Raw genomic sequence first — 22,500 nt, 5'->3', positions numbered from 1 at the left:
GCTTGTTTCAAGTAAATTAAATGAATCACAGATGCCAGGGGGTAAGCCCTTAAAATCAAAATCTGATTATTCATTTCCTTTGGGAAGCAGGGATTATGTATTGCTTATGTCTATGAGCTCTTATCTGTGTAGGAGTGGGGTGCGTGTGTGTGTGTGTGTGTGCGTGCATGCGTGTATGCGGGTGGTGAGTTTCATCCGTTTAGTTCAGTGTGGCTAGTGATAGTTTGGGGTATTTGAGCCTGCCCTCTTGATGCTTTGTTCCAGTGTTCTGTTTATATTTAGAATGTTCCGTGGTTATATGGAGCCACTGTGTTCAGGCTTCTGCATATGCCTGTTTTAGATCCCCAGTTGGACTAACAGATGGGCCAAGATGGACTGTGACGAATGGTCACCCATATTGCCCAGATATCATCAGTAAAATCAATCATGGGATTTTTTTTATCTTAAATTCCCTTTTTCATAGATTTTTAACATACTGAGTACCCTTTGACAAAAGGCTCATGCCCCTACCCGCATCAAAATGCGTTTGAAGCCATTATACACAGTGTTGCTTAATGCAGGCTTTCTGTTTCTGTCACTGGGCATTACATCCTCATTGTGCTGCCCACCAGTGTGTGTGTGTGTGTGTGTGTGTGTGTGTGTGTGTGTGTGTGTGTGTGTGTGTGTGTGCGTGTGTGCGTGCGTGCGTGTGCGTGTGCAGGCATTACATCCTCATTGTGCTGCCCACCAGTGTGTGTGTGTGTGACTGAGTTTGTGTGTGTGTCATTGTGCTGCTCACCAGTGTGTATGTAGCTGTTTTCCCTTTTTTCCCAAACAAAGCTGCAATTAGGCAAGAAACTTTTAAATGTTACATTGGCCACTTTGCACATGAGATGAACAATAATGGCACAGCGCCAGCACTCATTGCTCCTGTTGTCTGCGCTGAAGAGTGGTCCTCTCTCTTCACGCGCTTGTCCTAACTCACCTTCCCTAGGGACTCAGGCCTGAAATCAAGCTAAAATAACAGTGATTTTCATGTTGCGAGCACTTTTTTTTTATATAGAGTCCAGTAGGCATTTTCCACCCAAACCTCACCACCACCCGGACCCAAAACCACCCCTAGTACACACACACACACACACACACACACACACACACACACACACACACACACACACACACACACACACACATGCACACACACACACACACACACACTCACTCACTCATTCACTCACTCACTCATTCACACACACACACACATTCACACACACACACTTTCAAAGGCACTGTGTAATTTCAGGAACATGCAATTGGTTGGTGCAAAACACACACAAAGGCACTGGCGATTTTGAAGGGCAGGAGCGATTTCCATGGCGAGTCATTTTGCCGGCCATTGCCTACTTAAACAATACCTCGGAAACATGCAAATTGTAGCTGTTGATATCTGTTGGGCGGTGGCGGCTTTGTGATCACCTACAATAAATGTTGTTGTCCTACCCCGCTGCGCTGCAGGCAGCTGTGTTGCCAGTGTTGTGGGCACGAGGGAACAGAAGGGTCCTCCCGCTGGTAGTGGGCAAGGCCACTGACCTCTGGTGTGTGTGTGTGTGTATGTGTGTGTGTGACCTCTGGTGCTTGCAGTCCATTTTAAAAAGCGCACATGGACTCATTCCATGAAAAAGCTAGACTTACTGTGAACATTTTTTGGGGAGCAGTGTTTGGTGTTCGGTACATTTTTGAGGCGGATTTTCATTTTCATTTTTTCTAATGTAATTTATTACACATGCTGACAAGTGGTACCAATGTAAGGATATCCTTCTCAGATCTCAACACATTACAATGAAATAGCTTTGTCTATTGTGCATGCTTACAGGCTGTATTGTGATTATATGTAAACTGAGACTAAATGACTGTTCAGTTATGTCTTAGAATTTTAATTGTAGGATTTCAATGTAATGGTTTAATTGTGCCATGCCTGTTTCAACACATGTGACAACAGAAAAGACAAAAGCAATTATTGTGGTCCTTTTTTCCCTAAGGCCTGACTGCTCTAAAGAGCTTGCCATGCAGAGCCCCTGTAATGCTACCACGGCCAACAGATGGACAAATGAAGATTTGCTGTGGGTGTCTCGCGCGCTGGCGAACACAAACCACAATAGAGGAACACTAACCACCCACCTAATTGCCTTCGCCGATGTCTCCTGTGGAAAATAGGCCACAGGTTGACAAAAGGCAAATGAATACGCATCCGGGGCTGCTTTTCGGTATAAATCAGAGCGCTCTCCTATTACAGCTTAAATGGCTTCTGAAGACACGTTTGCACCTCAAATAATTCCTCCCTGGCTGGCACACTGTTCTGGCAGGCGGAATTAATTGATAAGTTTGGTCTGCTTTGCGGTTTGATTCTCTAATGGTTGCCAGTATCTGCGCCCCCCCTGTTTGCCGGCCCTGAGTAATTGCTTGTTTCCGTGTGTAAGTGGTGTCTGTTGTTGCACGAGTAAGGTCTTGGTGTCGGTGTGCAAGCATAGCACGTCCGCTCGGCGCAGACGGGCAGGCTGTCAGCATATCTAAATAGACTGCCTAGCTTTGGCGAGGACATTTGCCGTTCATGCTTGGCTTGCCCATGTCTATGTTTTATGAGTGTGTGTGTGTATGTGTGTGTGTGTGTATGCGTGTGTGTGTGTGTGTGTATGTGTGTGAGTCGATTGTGTTGTTTGGAATGGCTTGTTTGGTTTGGTGGATGTGTTCAGCTCGAGCCTTAAGAGTAGTGTGATTCACTGCTGTTGCTGGGAAGTATAATTTTAGATAGTCTTAGGGTAGACATGTGTAGGTGTGTAAGTGGAGAGCATGAAAGCATAATGCTTTGTGCGTGCGTGTGTGTGTGTGTGTGTGTGTGTGTGTGTGTGTGTGTGTGTGTGTGTGTGTGTGTGTGTGTGTGTGTGTGCATGTGTGCATGTGTGTGTGTGTGTGTGTGCGTGTGTGTGTGTGTGTGTGTGTGTGTGTGTGTGTGTGTGCAGCTGTGATAGCGTATGTTAATATATAGGACTGTGTATGTTTCACATTTACTGGGAATACTGTATATAATTGAAGTGCAGCCGTATAGCATACATGCTACATCACTGTCAAGACTTTGTCAGATGTGGGGTGAACAGTCATCAGGCCTCTGTCCCAGTCTAAATAATGTTGTTGTTTGTTTTGTTTGTTTGTTTATCTCCCGCAGTGGGCAGTGGCCAGCAGAGCCCTGTCTTCACCAAACAGCCCGGCAGCATCGTATTTCCCTTGGACTCCCTGGAGAAGAGCAGGGAGGTGGTCTTCAGCTGTGAGGCACTAGGCAGCCCCCCTCCATTTTACAGGTGGGTCTCTCCACTCCGCTGTGCCCCCTCCACATCCACAGGCTTGTTTCCCTCAGCCACTCAGTCTTTTCTGTCACAATTTACAATAAAAGAAAGATATAGGCTTCTAGTTGGTGTTTTATGGAGTATTCTTCTCTCTCTCTCTCTCTCTCTCTCTCTCTCTCTCTCTCTCTGTACCCCCCTCTTTCTCTTTCTCTCACTCTTTCAATCTACAGTACTGTCTTTCCTCATTTTACACCTCATGTTCTCTCGCTTGAACCATTTCTGGGGAACTTTGATGTTTTTGGCTCTAAAGTATTCTCTTTCAGCGAATCCCCCCAAAACCCCTCCGCCTCCTTAGACTGTGGAGGACCTACTGCTGCTGCTGCAGTATCTCTGCATCTAGCATCAAAAATGTTTCCATCACTACAGAGCCTGTAATTGAGCCTCATTTTCAGCTGAGTGTGCAGGGAAAGGCCACGTGTAGCTGAGGGCGTGCTCATCACTCATCGCTAATACATAGCGCCGTGCATTCCTTTTGAAAACAATATCTCTTCGAATAGGAGGAGAGACATCAAGAAATCTAATTACTTGTGTAAAAAATTACTTAGAGTACGCGGAGGTCCTGTTACAGAATAGAGCTCCCGATTATTTCCCAGAGTGTTGGCTGAAGACAGGATGAGCTATTGTCTGAAAAGCTCTCCTGAGAGGGAGCATTAGCAAAGCCTTTAAAGTGCTAGCTTTCTCCTGCTGCAGTGTTGCTACTGCTGCTGACATTCATACGCTTGCTAGTGTGAGATTATCCTCACATTACATCTGAGTGTTATAATCTAACATAAAGTGCGGCCTATACCTACTTCCAGCTAGGGTCTTGCTCTTTGCTGCCTATATTGTTCATTAGTCTATCGATAGGTTAGTATGTCGTATCTCTGGCAACTACAAGGTCCAAATCAATCATGTTTGTTCACTGAAATTGCAGCGGTGAGATTTAGAGGGATTGGAACGTTTAATACTCGGGATTCGGCCGGCTTAACGGATGACCTAATCAGCTGTTTCCTGTCAAGGTTGCTTCGCTATCCTGTCAGGGTCTCCCCGTGCCTCTGGTGGAGGATGCCTTCCTGTGGGCAATCACTGACTGTATCACCTTCAGAGTTCATTACCGACCTATCACACTCTCTCAATGCTAGATAATATGTGGGACCCCAGCAAGCTGGTCAGGTGACTCCAACCTCTTATCGTGTGTAGATCTGCTGTGAGGAGCTTTCTCTTTTCTACCCCTTCGTAAATAAATATGCCCCCCCCCATCACCACCACCCCTCACCAGCACCTCTTTTGACATTTTAGCAATGGATTTACATCACAGAAGGTCTAAGATGTGGAACAGATCGTGAAACAGTCTACAGACTCCAGAGCCAGATGGCTGTGTATTACGCGGTGTAATGCCTGTTAAAGCATGATTGCATAAAGCATGTGCTTAACAAATCAGGTCTGTGTTAGTGGGGCTCAGTGCTCAACAGTGGTGGGGTAATGAGATTATCGTACATCACACATTTATTTTATTAACTTGATTCAATTAAGGGTTTTTTTCCGAGGCCTCTCTGGTACACATGATATTTAGACATGTGCTCACCTTTTGGCAAACAAATGTTTTTTTGCACATTTGGCGAGAGTCCAGCACAGAAGGGCTAAGAAACAATTTAAGCATGTTCACGTAAGTAAGCAAATCATGTTTACACTCTAGATGAAGTTAAAACAGTATCAAGAAAGGCAACAATATGAAAAAGCAGCACTTTTTGACTTTTGAAAAAAAAAAACATAACATCGTAGGTAGCATATGCTTAAATTGAGCAATTAAGTGCATGTTGTGTGTGATGTCTGTATGCTACTGAGACCTTGAATAATTTCCCCTTGGGGATCAATAAAGTATCTATCTATCTATCTATCTATCTATCTATCTAGATGTCTAATACTTTATTGTACATCCACAAATTACACCAACTCTTAACATTTCTGAAAAACAGCTTAGAATCATCTTATGTTTCTGTGAAACCATTAACAACTTTAATATGCATTACTGTAAAACACTCTTAATTGGAAAATCTGCTTCATTTAACTCCTTAATCAGCTGCTGTATGATGTATGCACAAATCAATTTGAATATTCAACTCAGAAAAAGAAAGTTAAGTAATGTAGAGCAGACGGCAGAGTCTTTCTTTTCAAAGAGGTGAGCTCTATTTGATTTTCTAATTCTGTAAGAGCAGTTAGGGCCCTATTTTCGCGACGTAAAACCTGGCGGAAAGCAGCTTATTATCCCAGCGCAAAGTTTATTCTTATCTTTCACGTCTCTTTTATTGAGCAACGCGCCAAGGGGATGTGGCAATTAACAACCTAAGGAGGGGTCTGGCACATTATCTAAAAATTGCTATCGTACACTACCTAAAACGCATTACGCCACTGACCAAGAGAAACCTGGTCAGAAATCCATGGCGAGTTGTTTATATGTTATTTTAAGAGTGCATTATTAACAGTGATATGGGCAGGTGCACAACGCACCCTGCTTCTCTCATCCACGAATGCGCACCAGCACACATCCATGCAAAACATTACAAATTACATGATTACAATGGGAAACATAATTAGAATAAAGATATTAGGAAACACATCTCACAATGAGTAGTTATTCACCATCATTTGCACATGGGAAATGACGAATAAAAGTGATCAGGCAAGAGGTGAGAGGCACGTATGGAGCACAGCTGAAGATGCACTGTCACAAGATGTACTGTAAGCAGCAACTCTGCAGGATAAATGTTTTTTTATTCAGTCATTTAAACATTATTGGTGTAAGTGTTGCTTTTTCCAGGCTATGTTTTCGATGGTAACCCATTTCAGTAAATAGTGAGACTGTTTTGTTGTTGACTGACCAAAGTGAAGTTAGTTTCACTTTGCCAGTGAGTTCAAATAATAGATGAATGCAAATGCGTGTAGGCTATACTCTTCTAGGTTTTAGTAAAGCATGGTTTAGTGGAATAACTGTTCCATATGGTCTCACATGCAAACAGATTCCTTCAAATGCGCCACTGACTATCAAAATACCGATGCGCTGTTTGAAGTTGTGCTGTTTGCTGTTAAAGGGAATTACAGATGTCATTCTCATTGGTTTAAATCAGCGGTTCCCAAACTTTTCCCTCCGCGTTCCACCACGTACATCCTGACTCGGCTCACGTACCCCCACCATCCGACACATAAAAACGTAACACATTCTATTTATGCATTCCAGGCATGATGTTTAATTAGCTGCCCTACATGATAACAAATAACAAAATTAAAATGTGCAACTGGTCTATGAGCTCTCACACTACAAAAACAGTGTGGAGAACATTATGAAACACAAAGAACAAAGACAACCTAGGCTTAAGATTTATCTTAATTTATCTTTATCTTTTTAAAAATCATTTTAACACCTTTCTGACATTGCCCTTTTCATCTCGCGTAGCACCGACGTTTTAGACCACAACAGGGCCCTTAGTCTCTCGTGACCTGAAACCAACTAAGGGGTGAGCAAGGGTATTCTTTATCTTTTAGTATCAAAGTTGAGCATCTAACTTGACTTGATGATTAGGTCGCTGTCTACGTAGATTCGATTGTATTTAAATGACAACAATGCACAGTATGACAATATTACATTTCATACATTACAGAACTTCTCTCTGCATATGCAGGCTGATGTTTTGTGTGTTTGTGTGTGTGTGTGTGTGTGTGTGTGTGTGTGTGTGTGTGTATTGTGTGTGTGTGTAGTGTGTGTAGTGTGTGTGTAGTGTGTGTGTGACTGTGTCTCTGACTGCACGTCTATGTTTGTGTACAAAAAAGGACATCATCAGTGTGACCTTCATGTCCACATGTAGTCACATCCCATCAGCAATTTACACAATGGCTATTTTCAAGCACTCTGAGTCCTTTGAACAGAGATTTCTGTCCGAGCCCATGAAGGAACCCTTATAGTGACTACCTGTAAACAATGTAATACTGTACATGGTAGCCATTATCTTGATGAGTATGACAGCAAACACTCAGTCTTGAATACTACTACTACTAGTACTCATATTATAGCATGCTAATATAATGTGTAGTTCGAACTGTAGTACCATGCAGTGCTTCAGCGAGAGCTCTGATTCCTCATGATGGTGGTCAGCCTGTTTTGGTAGACCGTTGATTGTTGGCTGGTCGTTAGCGCCTGATTTCTTTATGAGTGTGCAACTCCTCAATGTCTCATGGAGACTTGACTTTGGCTTAAAGTAACTGCATACAACACTGCCACTTTCTAAAGCATGTTTTGGTAACTAGTACTGTAATTATCTTCAGTTTTTTGATGGTGTATTGGAAGAGTGTGGAAGAGAGATAAACAAATATATTCTTTCAACGAGCCACCCAGATTATGCACTCTGCAGTGCTGTGGTTCACACTAGATCATCCTACAAAAGTAAAAAACATTTCACAGCGCAATATTGTCAACTACAGCATATTGCTAAGACACAGGTTAACACACTAGCAAGCCTCTTATTTGTGCTCTGCTGTTGTTGGTATTTTATGAGGGGGGAGGGTGCATGTCTTCTGGATAGATAGATAGATAGATAGATACAGTAGATAGATAGGTAGATAGATAGATAGATAGATAGATAGATAGATAGATAGATAGATAGATACTTTATTGATCCCAAGGGGAAATTCAAGGCCCCAGTAGCTTAAGACATCACACACAACATACACTACAACATAATCAGGATGATAACCAATCCACGTGACTAATAAGGACCGTAAAAGATACTAAATCAAAGATCCACATGAATGTACTAAGGATTTAAAAGCATGAGGCGCTTGCAGTGACAGGGCAGGACTGACCCTGTGATTCAATATGCAGTGGTAAGGTGCTCTATGAAGTGTGTGTCATGGTGGTAGTGCAATTAAGTCCAACAGTGCAACAGTGCAGGGATAAAGTCTAGATACCAGCATTAAATATGGACAATATAAGAGAAACATGTAAACATAGTAATATAAGAATTATAGCAGCAGTACAAGGATAGGTTTGAAGTAATAGGGTATCAGCCATTGGTCAGACTGGGGGATGGAGGCAGCAGAGCGGGCTTAGACCTCCGGAAATCCACCACCATCTCCTTGGTCTTAGCGGTGTTGAGTTTGCACCATTGCACAAAGTCGTCCACCAGGCTCCTGTACTCCTCCTGCCCATCCCAAGTGAAATACGCTTCATCCCAGCCTAAATGCAAACTTGCCTCGAGATAGACTACATTAAAAGCCTTGTTAAGATTATTAAATTCCGTTCCGAAATGGAATGTTTTTCCTTCCTTAACCATCAGGAGAGAGTAGACTTCTGCTGACGTCTCCTGAACATGTTGTAGCTTGAGCAGACTGCTGTTAGCAGATGAAGGGAAGGGAATTATGAAGAGCTAGTCCCTCATGAGCGCCGTATAATGGTGAATGATACATTTTAGAGAGCTTCTAACACAGGATGCTCAACAAAGCATATGTGTAGTGTTCTGCTACATTTCACCTCATAAATGACTTCATCAAATTGACATTTCCTGCACTGAGCAGCAGTTACCGATAATTTGAAACATAACGCCACCGACAAAAAAGTCTGCTTCAACCCTGAAGCTCTTAATTAGAGTGATAATAATTTAAGTCTATAGTGTAAGATACTAAAAGGTTCCAATACTTTATTTTATAATCTCAATTTAACATAAAAACGTCAGACTTCCCTTTTATCTGAAAAAAGGATTTGAACAAGAAATACAAGAAATACTTTTACTGTTAATCTTTACAGAAACCGTCTGTAGACCAAGGACTCCTATCCAGCCCAGAGTTGAACCTCGAAGAATGAAATGGATGTTCCGCTCTTCTCTTAGCCAGAACGAAGGGAGCTGGAGGTTCTGATTAAATGTATGTGTGCCGAGCAGCTGTGAACTGCTGATTAGTCAGTGATGTATAGTTGTTGGCATTACTCATATGTGCGCTCCTTTCTGATAGCCGAGAGACTCCGCATCACCGACTGCTGACAAATAATAAGGTGGAGTGAGGAGGCTGCTTCGGCTAATTTGTTAATCGGTTTTGGAGCCCATCATGGAAATCAATGCTTTCACTCCCTCTGATTAAATAGTCAGAGCCAAGGAGGCCCTGGCCTCATGCCATCTCTGGATTCCTTGAAGATGCCTCTCTGGCTCTCGCGTATTTGGGAATAAGCCCATAAAGTATTTGCTAATGCTCCTTTTGCTGTTTAGTTAATGAAGTCATGTCTTTCTGTTTGAAATGATGAGTAATGTTCTTAGGAGGTGTGCAGGAATTAAATATTTCTGATGCCCCAGGGGCACTTTGCTGTTGACCTTTCAGGATTTACTGTTTGTTATATATGGAGGCCTGCTCTGCGCCTGTTTTGTGAATGTAGGGCATATGTCACATGGAGGGGAAAAGACAGTTTCTTTTAAACTGGTTCATTTTGTATTACTGCACCACACACAATATGTCGCAGCAGGTAAATTATCAAAGGAACCCCACTGTGCAAATGAAATGTAGAAACATAGTAGACTGGACACTTGTTAATGTTTTAATTTGCACATGCAAATCAGAAGTGATTTGATTTTGTTTATCCGAGCATCTTGCTTGATGTATCAGAGAGCTGATGTTTAGCGCTTTTTTTGACAAATGCATTTTTCCTTTTAATGAAACTGAATGTGTTTACAGAATAGATTATTATATATAAAAAAACGAGACTGAAATGATGCCACGGAGATGTTATTATCTTCTTTCCTAAAGGCACTCCACTCAGCCATGTGTTCATAGGACTCACATGATGCATCGGAGGGGAACTGATGCTTATGCAAATATTAGCTTTCTCTGTGGTGAACCATTGCCAGCCATTTGCATCAGCTGACCCAATGGGTGTAATTGTGCTTGTCTGTGTTTTCTTTTTCTTAAAAAAAAAAAAAAAAAAAGGTGGAGGTTGAACGGCTCCATTATCGACCCGGCGCTAAGCTCCCACTACACCCTGTCCGGAGGAAACCTGCGCATCAGCCACCTGAACAAAGACCAGGTCGCCGGGACCTACCAGTGCCTCGCATCCAACTCTTTTGGGACCATCATCAGCCGAGAGGCGAGTCTAACCTTCGCATGTGAGTCGCAATCCTTATTACGCCCTCGTTACAGACACAGACACAGACACAGACACAGACACACATACACACAACCCTACCCATCCCTCCACTCCCCGAGGCCGACTCAGGCGAGCTAAGCACCAGATGCCATGTGTGTGAGCGCCTATGTGACATGAGCGATGTTGCCGGTGGAGTTTCGGATGCCTCCCCGTGGCACCCACGTCTGATAACGTGATCAAACAGGAAACGGTTCCCTGCAGGCAGATAGCTTGCAGTGGCATGGCACACAGTCTGCCCTTTTTATCAGCATGCACATCTTCTTCCAAGATAAAAACTGATGAAAATAAAACACACATGAAATGAAATAAACCCACACATTCTAGACTCACAATCACAACCTCCCAATTTTGGTTGTACTCTTTAAGACTGCTTGTGTTTGTGTTTTCTTGCACTGCTCTGAAGCATCTTGCAGCCTATAAAAGCATGTTTGCCGTAAAGAGCCGAGTGGCCAAGCTGTCATGCTATAATTCGATTTTAATGGGGTCTTTAGATTAGTCAGCATGGATCTCACTGATTGACTTCAGACAAAGGGTGACACCCACTGCAAAGCAATTCCTTTGTCCAGATTCTCTGTTATTGTTTAGCATTACATATCCTACTCACTGAACATTGCGGATGAAATTAGGCAAGGCGTCATTACGACACACTTGAAAGGGCCTTGCTGACTGCTACATTAATGGATTACAGTCCCTTAGATTCTCCTGGTCTTTTCTTTGCGGTGATTCATTTTGTTCGAAGCGATTTGATGCTACTTAACTGACTGCCGCATCCTGCCTCTGAAATGACGCCATTGACAATGGTGTGAGTGATGGGCAGCTCAGATTGAATCCCGAGTCCATACACACACACACACACACACACACACACACACACACACACACACACACACACACACACACACACACACACACACACACACACACACACACACACACACACACACACAGACCAAGCAGACCAAGGCCACTGGATCTCTGGCCAGCCATCTGTTTGCTCCCCCTGTGTGTGCTGGTGACGTTCCCTCCTCGCCAGGTCAGATCAATCTGAGTCCGCTGGGGACCCTCCACTGTCACCGGTGGGCAGGCAGATGGACAGTTCCATCAATCGCACGCCGGCGACCCTTAAGCCACGTGCCGGAGCCCGAGTGCCATCCATCTTCTTTATTGCTCGTGGTGCGGCTTAATTAAGTTATGCATGATTGAATGGCACAAGTTCAAGAGACTATTTTAAATCCAAATGTAAAACTAGCGGCTAATGTTGTAAGAACGTGACATCTGAGATTTGCGGTAGGATTTATTGGGAGTGAGAGGATCTCATGTCCATCTTGTGAGAACTGTGAACAAGTGGATTATACACGTTGCAAACTCAACAAGCACTACAAGCACTTGCTTGACACACACTGGATTGTCCATCTGCCTGGGAAGTGCAAATTAAGATAGCCACTGTCTTTATAAATCATGATGAGGGGAAGTGCTCACGTGACAGGGCCCAGGAGTTTGTATTGCATACAGGGGCATTTCCAATACCTATAAGTAATGCCAGGCATTTGATAAAATCAATAATGTATTCAGCATTTGAGGTGATTGAGTGGATGCTGAAACACACCATTGCTCTTCCCATGGAGTTTATTATGCAGATTTCTCCAATGAGTCTAAAGCAAAGGGGTGGGGCAGAGATAAAAACAGAGTTAATAATTATTTTTCATGTGTTTGACCTTGTCAGCTTGAAGTGATAAAACGGAACTAAGAGTAATGAACAAGAGATATGTTTAACGTCCTTGGGAGAGATATATTTTCACTGCCCTGCATGAATTGTGTTGCCGTAATTGGACTGATATGGAAAACCTTGTCAGTAGATGCATAGAAAACCAGACTGTCATAGACAATGCAATGTACTGATCAGACCAAGCAGACCAAGATTTCTAATGCTTTAATTAGCTTCTGGCTATTGAAGACTGCTTTTAATTCCAATAGCGTTGTTGGTGGAAATCATGCATAGTTTCCTAATCATGTTTTTTAATGGATAATTGTCTCAGTGAAACACCAGATAAATTCAGCATGTCAACTTGTGCTCACCGTAGTATTGCTGCATTTTCTGTTTAAAACATTGGCAGAGTCAGATATTTTAAAATGAGCATAATTTGTAGCAGATCATGTGTTTCAGATGATTACAAAGACTGCTCCTATATGTTTCAAACTCCATTATCTTATTTTGAATTCACATGACTGTTGTCATCTAAAGATTCCAGTTTTACTTACATGTCTGTAAGAACACAAAATGTCAGTTGGGATTCTTGTGACATAACTCTGTTAATGGAACAGCTGCAACTCAACGCATGTCTACCCTACATGAGATTTTTTTTTCACTGTCTGTAAGGCTTGCCAAGCACAATGCCAGGACAAGGAGGAAAAGTCCCTGTTCATCCACACGTCTTATTTTCTCAAGTTTTCTAAACATACTGTCAGAGTGCCAACATCATTGCGTTTTAAGGCCCTCTGCAGTGACACGTTTACTAAGCCACCCTAGATGATTTTTTGGGAGGTTTTTTTTTTTTTTAAGCACTTTGAGTGAACGAGCCCTACTGCCGTGGAGATTAGAGCACAGTAAATCTGCGTCTTGATGTCGGTGGATTTAATAAATCACACATCGTTATGCCAGGACAGCTCACTTGAATTAAGAATAAGTTGTGCTGGCATTTAACACTCTGCTCTTGCGCTAAGATGCGATCATCAGGTTAATTTAGATTACTTAATGTCATTTTACTTAGGCAGTGACAGACAGGTTTGGCTCCATTTTTGTCTTTTGTTGTGCTTGATTTATTGTAATTGGATGCTGACATTTTTTTCTTGGCATCTCACCCCTGGCAATTGTGCTGATCTTCACTTTCCTCATCGTTTTATATAGTAATAATCAGCTGGTGTCAGTGCGAACAGAATTAAGTGTTTATAATAATCATCAGACTGAAATCAATGCCTCCTGAAACAAACTTAACAAATATTTTTTATTTTTAAAAGAAACAGTTCACTAAGCCGTATCTAACGCTGCAGGGTTTTTTGGGATTCTCAAAGGTTTGCTTTTGGGGCCTGCACTTGACAGGGTATGCTTTTATGATCTCTGCCGACCAAAGAAAGGCACACACTGGCCCAGCTGTGCATGTTGGTGTGTGTGTGTGTGTGTGTGTGTGTGTGTGTGCGTGTGTGTGTGTGTGTGCGTGCGTGCGTGTGTGTGTGTGTGTGTGTGTATGCGTGAGTGCTTGCGTGTGTGTTTGTGCGTGCGTGCGTGCGTGTGCGCACGTGTGTTTGGCACAAGCATACGTCCTCTGCGCTGGCCCTCCCTCTCCCCACGGGTACTTTCTGAAAGGCTTCAGCTGCATCCAACCCAAGAACCGCTGCTGAGAAGAAGGGCTCTTTGAGCTTTTTGTGCAACAATGGTTGCTTTTTCTCCTTTTTGTTTGGTAAGGAGGGCTTTCTGAGGGGTATATTTTGGAGGGGGGTTAGTGGGTGGGTTGGGGGGGGGGTGGTTGTGGTCCATCTGGATGTTGGTTTGGTGTCCATAAATGGCTTTTCCGGCAATAGGACGTGGACGATCAAAAAATGGTCTTTGGCCCACTCCATGGAGTGGTTTGTCCCCCCCACCCCCCCTCGCCCAGATGCTTTTATCTCAATCCAAAAATGATCCCCCCAAAAAAGATACTTCATTTTAATTAATTCACTACCTCAGATGTCTAATGCCTTTGTCCACTTTGTTCTCACTGTGGCTCACAATTTTCTGACTTCTACGGGCCTTTTATCTAACATACAGTTGCCCCATCACATGAAAGTGGGCTGCAATGCAACTTGAAACCTTTGTTGCTATGCCCAAATAAGATGCTGCCATGTGAGGGCCACCTCAGGAGCGAACATTAATATGAAATTTGGTAGGAGCGTCTTTGTTCTTTCTTGAGTCATATCTCCTGATTATTCTGGAAAAAAATAAGTACACCAGGAAAAATCTATAGTTTCTTTGTAACTTGACTGGGTGTCATGGCTCTGTTTCCATCCTCACTCATGGACCTCTTTCATGAAACATGAAACGTATTTCTGCCATTGTACCATACAGTTTCATTAACGGCCTGGATATGAATTCAAAGGCACAGGAAATGATTATGCAACTCCTTTGAATTTGGAAAATTTAGTGCTTTCCCCTTGCACAGGTGGTAATATTTAATTGTCCTCCTACTGTGATTTGAGTTCATGATTGAAGCTCACTGGAAGTAGAGAAAGAGCCATTAGATTACTTACGATCATTTTTTTTAAACATTCTCATTGCTGAGGTGGATGGACAAAATGGATTTTTTTTTTCCATTGTGAAAATCTCATTTTAATCTGTGTGGAAATGCAAGAAATTGCCTTTTCTAATAGGCCTAAATAGCCTCAAATTACCATTAGCAAAACTGCCTTCCTTGGATGAAAGGTGATTTATGTTTAAAGAAATAATTAACGTCGGCCTCTTAATAGACTTGTCCTGTGGCCAGTATGACATATATTAGCTGACCTTATAGTAGTCTTCATAAATCAGAGCGGCTAGTTCTTTTGCATTTAAATCTGCTCCTAAAGCAGGCACAGTCAGCCATCTAGTCTCCCAGCTAAACAGACCTTTAGCACAAGAGACTGATCTGCACCAGAAGGAAAGCATTCAATCCTTCTGCTGGCGCTCAAAGTGAAACTACAAAATGGAGGATATACTGGGGGTTAATTAGAGTTAATATTTAGGGATTCATCAGCTTGAACGCTCCCCACTTTAGACAGTATTCTTCATCCCCTCACATAATGATTGAACTCCCTAGCTGGTTCTGAAATAAGACACCCGTATGATACAAGCTTTCTGCGTGAGTTCACTGGGGGTCAGTGCTTTGCCTCTGGTCACCTCTAATTATTTAATCTAATCTGAGCAGAACCGCTTTCCTTCACTGTTTTGATATTTGAATCATTTCTATGATAACAGATTCAAGGTCTATGTGGTTTTAAACCTACAGTACAATGTAAAGAAGGCTTATTTTACTTCCTGTTCTTAGCTGATTGCAGGTCTGCAGAGTTTGCATGCTCTCTTAACTCCTCTCAAAACTAATTTAGAAGTTTGTTCTCTGATCTTTTCATTTGCGTGCCGTTATTTTTATATCTAATCGATGCGCACTAGCTGCTAAAGAGTGTCTGTGAAGTTTCCAATTTGAGCATGTTTATTCCCTTGGCCTGTCTCAGGCTGATATTGGCCTGCATGTGCTGTGAGCACCCCACTCCCACTGTGGGGGGCGGGGGGGGGGGGGGGGGGGCTCACTGGGGTAATAACAGGGGAGTGTGTGTGTGTGTGTGTGGGGGGGGGGGGGGGGGGGGGGGGGGGGGTTGCCGTATGGGTGCACGCAGGAAGCCACTGCGACATGTTTTTGTTTTCCATCAATTGTCAAACATAAATTAGTTTCAATGAAAAGGTAATTTCAGTTTCTTAACCATTCTGGAATGAGTTTGCGATGTTCTTTTTTTTTTGCAGCCATGAATAAAACTCAGAGGAAACCTGATAACCACCGGAGCCATTAAAATCATTCATGTGTGACTTATGCCTCGCAAAAATCCTCCCCGCATACCAAAGGGTGCGGCGAAATGCAAGAGTGCTCATTTTGTTTTGTAACTGGTATTGATTTTGCTCTCATCCCTCCCATGCACCCTACCTGGGTGGATCCAATGAAGCCACACTGTATCCTATTAATGTTTCAATTTGTTTGTTTTCATCACAAAGAATTCATCAAGGGCTTTTACAAAGGAGGCTGCATTTCTTAAAGACTCTCTTGCCATCACAATGGTATTTTTCATGCAGTTCCATCACCTTATTTTTATATTGAAGATTCAGATCCCTTTTTTATCTATGTAATGTAACTTTGTCCAGACATGTAATTGTTTTTCTGTCTGCCATTTTAAATTTAGCAAAGAAATAAAATAAAAGCATCTTTAATGTTTGTTTGTGCTCTCGTCTTGCTTTGTTTGTGATGTATGCAGCCTTGCAAAAGCAGAGACCATATGGGGCTCCATAGCTCAAAATGTCTAAAGTGCTATTCAGAGATCAAGAAGTGCACTGCCATGGCTTGTGCCATGTTTATCTCCTCTGGCTACTAGGATATGAAGTTTTGTACCTGAACTTGGTTTCCGATAAACTTTCCAGCAGTCGGTGTATTTTTTTGTCATTTCATGATGCCGTGGCCTCCTCAATAAACTCACCCAGCAGGGGTCCCTGTAGCCAGGGGCAGAGCCTTGAGCTGTTTTTTTCTTCCAACACAACCGCAGCCAGCCACAGCTCAGCATGGCTCATAGCATGGCTTCTTGCTGGCCTTCAGAAAATGCTAATTGCCCGAATCTGTAATTCCGTCGGTGCCATTTCATTTATGCAGTGTTTCCTACGCCACTTGTAAACAGACCACATTACAGTGTAATTGTATGTCACTGGCATGTGTTCAGCATATGTGATTCTCCTGTCGGCAGTGTGTCACCGTGGAGGCGTTTGACATTTCCATGAGCAGGTCTCTGCGGTAGCACTTCTCCTGTGACTGACCCACTTCTCTTTCTTTGTCCTCCCTTCTCTCCTTCTTTTCCCTCTCTCCCTCCCTTCTTCCCTCCCTCCCTTCTTCCCTTTCAGACCTGGAAAACTTCAAGACCCACAGACGGAGCTCGGTGTTGGTGCGTGAAGGGCAGGGCGTGGTGCTCCTGTGTGGACCTCCCTCCCACTCCGGAGGTAAACACAACCACAACTGGACATGATTTATGAGGCCCTGACTCTCCACTGCCAGAGCCCTCTGCGATATTTGTTGGGGTTTTTTTGTTGTTGTTCATATTTTCAAAAATTGCATCTCAATTTTGGAGGAGAAACTTTTTTTAGCCGGGCGCACTGGAAGTTGCAGAGCCTCAGACCTTCAGGCAGGCAGGCTTGTCAGTGGCATGCTGTTATTCACATTGCACAGAGCTGCCTGGGTATGTCAGCTTGGGTAGGCTAGCCTGTGTGTGTGTGTGTGTGTGTGTGTGTGTGTGTGTGTGCAGATTTGTCTCTTCACTCCTCCTTGCTGGTGGCAAGAGAAGTTCTCACACCACAGCATTCATGCGGCACGACTGAATCACAACCCTAGCCTCGTGTGCCATGGCATCGGCAGCGGGCATCTCTTCACCCCGCCAGATCTTGCGGCTCCTGACCACGCCAACCACCACGTCCTTCCGCCTATGCATCTCCCCCACCGTGGTCCCCTCGTGCCTAATTGGCTTGCCATAGCCACCTCCCCAAACTGCAGCGCTCGTTTACGGGCTCCTATCTGCTTGATGGCCTCAATTAATTAACAAAGCAGCGTGTGATTGTGTGTGCTGTGTGTGTGTGTGTGTGTGTGTGTCCACTTATTAATGGCACCAGCCTTGTAGTTCGGTCAAAAACGCTATATTAACTCCATATGCAGTTGCAGCCCTTGAAAAGCACCACTTCCCAGGGTTCGCCTTGCTTATTAAAGCTTTGAAACACTAGTGTTGGGAGCTGGGACCTAGAGTCTGCACGGGGGCTGTGAACATGATAAAAATGAAAAGAAAATGAAAAGAAAACACCCTCCCACCCACTGCCTTGCCTCTGTCAACAGTATATTTTCCAAAGATTAGACATATTTTGTTGACAAAAGTGTTTTTTCTTGTTTTTCGCTTTCTTGCAAATGTGTTGTGTAGTTTTGCTGCTTCATTCTGAATGTTGCTGTAGTGCTGTATGTTATTATAGGGCACTGATAGGGTATGGTGTTGATATGTCCAGGACATGGGAAGTCCTATCAGCGGAAACAAAGCACAGTTGATGGATGAGACCTCAAACGTTGAGACAGCGTGTAAGCAGTGGCAAAGCGACGAGGGAGATAAAAGAGTATCTGATTAGTTTCTTGGCTGCTCCGAAGAAGCCGCTCTGTACTTTTTTTATCGCCGTGTGCCAGAGCACCACAGGGTTGTCATCTCCATTTTGCAACAACAACGAAAGAAGAAAAAAAAACAACAGAAGAAAAACTTTACACACGAAACACGAGACTGTTTGAATGCATTTCTATAGAGCCGAGGAGACGATGAGAGCTTGCATGTTACTTTGGGGATTTTTCCCCCTTAGAAATATTTGTCCTCTCATTTTCTTAACACTGGAGAAACTGCAGCAGAGACAACAAAGGCGGGCGAAGCACAAATGTGCCCTGAAAGGCCTGCTTCTCTCTCTCTATTTGTGTTTGTGTATAGCTCAAGCAGCCCCAGCCCATGGTAATCTAAAGAATTGCCTGCCAGTTGGGCTGTGAATTAGCGTGCTGACAGCTTTGAGAGAGAGATAGGACTCTCACTCCTTTCCCCCCAAGACCTTCTCTCCATTACCAGGTCTAAACAAAATGTTTGGCCTTTCACTGGCTTTGACATTTTTCAGACTATTCTAGAAAAAAAAAGTCTGATGAAAAAAATAAACGAGGACATTAAGTCCTCATTGCATAAAAGGAAGTTGTTGTCTCCATTTTGCATGTTCAGATGGAACTCTCTGAAGGGTCACTCTCATGTGCCTGGAGGGTTTTCAAATTTAGGGTATTAAGATATTGAGATATCTGACGACAGTGATGGAGTTTCGCTTCGTTTCGTGCCTCAGCCATACACATCTCTAGCTTACGTATCCTTCATCAGGGTGTTTATTTTTAAAGGCTTCTCTGTCCAACTCTAGTCCATCTTTGGTTTTGGAGGGTGATCCATGATGATTTCACTCAGATCTGATTTAGACGTTTCAGACCTTCGGGGTTTCTCCCTGCGTGCAGTGATGAGTCCGATGGTGACTCAGAGGAGAGAGAAGAGACTTTGGAAACTGTCAATTAGAAGAATGTTTCATCTTGAACTAGCTGAACCTTTGTGTCACGTTATACCAGACCCCAAATATGAAGTGTGACTATTATATAGCAAGACTGCTGTTATGACTATACAGTAGGAGTTTAGTATGTTTTCTTCATTGCACTGGAATTACTGCATCAGTCTCTTTATTTAATAGCCTATAATACTACAAGTAGCCCTGTATTTCATTGTCTTGCAGTCTCAAGATTATAATCTTAGGCTTATGGGGGTCTGTGTGGTCTGCAGTTAGGGATTTGGTCTTAATACATTAATGTAAGAATGTTTCATGCATTTATGCCATTATCCATCATTTGTAAATACACCAATTCTTTACGTACTCTGAGGTGTCGTGGTGTAGGTGTGTTTTTCTTTATTGCTTTTTTTTGGTCTTTTGTTTTTTAAAAAAGAGTTCTTCTTCAATTCTGAAGTGCTGTTGGTGGCAGAAATTGGAAGAGGCTGTTACTCTCCCCTCCCACTTTATCAATCGCTGAGTCACAAGGAAGAGCAAGAAAGCTGTCAGCAGCATATTCTGCAAAATGTTCAAATCAGCCCCTGCCAACACACACACACACACACACACAAAAGACAAGAAGAGGTCTAAATTAGAAAGCTGAGGATGCCGAGCCCTGTGCACTAAAACATCAGCCTTTTCTATAGAGCAATCATCGCGCATGTCACAACTACCCACAGCATGTCCGCCAAGCACAGACAGACGCCGGCGAGTTTGACGTTGACGCTGACCCGCCCTGACATTCCGAGTTACCACGGAGACTCCTGCATGTGGGTGCCTGTGCCGCTCTAATGAAAAGGCCCATCTACAGAGTATAGGTGGCGCCCGATATCTCTCTCTCTTTTTTCCTTCTCCCTATCCCTCTCTCTCTCTCTCTCTCTCTCTCTCACTATCTCTATTTCTCTCTCACATCATGGCAGCAGTGCTGGCTTATTCATTACCGTATGTTCTCAGGTCTTAAGTGATAGACCTCCAGGCTGGAGGAGAAGGAGGAGGAGGAGGGGGAGAGGAGGTGCCTTGAGGATGTTGCCCCTGAAGCTCGCCGCTTGAGGCTGGGATGGGCTGGGATGTGATGGGTGGCCAGACAGTCTGGCCCTCGGATGCGTAATTCCTCGCAGGCAGCCGAAGCAGACAGCTGGCCAGTCGCTCCCCCTCCCTTCACCGTCTCCTCACAGAGCCGCCCGTCACCCACCGCACGCTGAGACCACTCCAGCATGCAGATTGAGCTGTGTATAATCTGCAGCAGGCCTGAGACTAGGGAGAGATGAGAGATGAGAGAAAGAGACAAAGAGAGAGAGAAATGGAGAGAGACGGAGAGAGAAAAAGGGGTGAAGTGAGAAGGAAGGACGGTCTCACATTGGAATATTGTTTGCACGAGTAATAGTTGATAAGCTTGATAAACTAGGTGAGGGTAGCTCGTGGGGTTAGTGTGTTTGTGTACTTGTGGCTGTACGGAGAATCTGTTTGCCAACACACACACACACACACACACACATTGTTTTGTGTTTACGTGTGGCCCACACTGTTTGTCCATTTGAGATGCCATAGCTTCATACACAATTAGATGCAGGGATATCACTTTTCATGATCTCTCTCCACACCCTGAAAGGACTGCGTAGTCAGAGGTACGCTCGCTGATTTCCACGCGGCGCGCAGCTCTCTTTCAGATTCAAATCTTCAAAGATGCTCATTTGCCACACCTGTTTTCAGAGGCCGGCTGCGCCTTATTCAGTGCCAGCCATGAGCGGCGTGATAATATTTCTGAGGCGATTTTTATACTGACTCACCTCATTTAAATGGTGCTTATGCTCAAGTGAGAGGCTCTCTCAGTTTGGTCCAGCGTGCTGTGGCCGTGGCAGTGGCCATGATCCATGCACAGCTCACTGGCGTTGCCCGTGCTCCGGACTGGACATTATGACAAACAGAGATTTGGAGAGCTTCATCTGCATAATTCCTCCTGCGTTGCTTCAGCTGAGTAGTCCAACAGCATGGCTGGATAATGTAAAGTAGTTACCAGGGGAATGATTAAAGTACTATCATAAAGACTTCTTATGGGGGTAAATACTTTTTTTCAGTTAATGTACTCTATATATCTTCAAAAACATGCTTTTTCAGATGGAAGTGTGATGGAAATATCCAAGGCACTCTTGTCTTATAAAAATATATAACTCCTTTGTTTAGATGGCTATTTCATAGTGAGATTAAACATTTAAAAATGTTTTTACATTAATTAAATTAAAACATTTTGTATGTAAGTTGAAAGTGAGCAGCAACCCAGCTGTAGTGACACAAACGGCTTTCTTCAGATAAATTTCAAACTGTGTTCAGACATATTTCTGTACCGTACATGTGGAAAACTAGCTGTCTGTATAGTCTCTTAAATAATGTAGCATAGATGCACCTGCAAACGTGGATAATGTATAAATATCAGACGGGCTATTGGAACAGGTGCTGGCAAAGCAACAAAATATATGAGTCTCTGGAAATACAACTAAATGTAAACCAACAATGCTAAGACAGCAGGGAAGGCTAAACTCATCATCATATCTAGTGGGTCTCACCTGATGAGTGCTAAGATGACATTCTGTTGAGAGATATATTCTGTTGAGAGGTATATTTTTAATAGTCTCTTTGTAATGGCTCTACCATTTAATTTATGTACAGAGTGAGTTGGTTTTCAGTGTCACCTGCTATTAATAGTTGGCTTATTGGGATCATGTAGAAGATGAATAGTTGGTTCAGGAGAGGGAACCTGGAGGCTTATCGTTGTCATTATGGCTTTCTTAGATTCATGGCTTGACCAAGAGGTTTGTAAAAATCTCTCTGTTGGCCTGAGGAACTGAGGTTTTTTTTGGCAGAATCATTATTCAGGTAGTCATTGTAAAGACTGGCATAATACCAGGATTTGGATGTTGTGGAATATCAGTTCTGTAATGAAAAATGAGCAGGGTTTGAACGCTGTGAAGAGAGCTTTTTGGTGCATTTTGAACTTCTATGATCTACATGCTGTGAGTACTGAGATTGGTTTCATATCCATTTTGAATATGCCTTTAGGTCCAATTTCATGACTC

General features: G+C 43.3%; 1 protein-coding gene across 2 annotated transcripts in view; it reads left to right on the top strand.

The window, feature by feature from the left end:
• cntn4 (contactin 4) overlaps positions 1-22,500 on the top strand; it is a 101,179-nt gene that overhangs the window by 23,402 nt on the left and 55,277 nt on the right. For both annotated transcript variants that reach the window (XM_042089683.1, XM_042089684.1), the window contains exons 3-5: positions 3,200-3,332; positions 10,317-10,492; positions 17,195-17,290. In XM_042089683.1, coding sequence (XP_041945617.1) covers positions 3,200-3,332; positions 10,317-10,492; positions 17,195-17,290 — 405 coding nt within the window. The remainder of the gene's footprint in view (positions 1-3,199; positions 3,333-10,316; positions 10,493-17,194; positions 17,291-22,500) is intronic.

Source organism: Alosa sapidissima, chromosome 4 (genome assembly GCF_018492685.1).
Source record: "Alosa sapidissima isolate fAloSap1 chromosome 4, fAloSap1.pri, whole genome shotgun sequence".
NCBI classification, from domain to species: Eukaryota; Metazoa; Chordata; class Actinopteri; order Clupeiformes; family Clupeidae; genus Alosa; species Alosa sapidissima.
The sequence above is the reverse complement of the archived record's forward strand: the minus strand, read 5'-3'. Positions and strand labels throughout refer to the sequence as shown.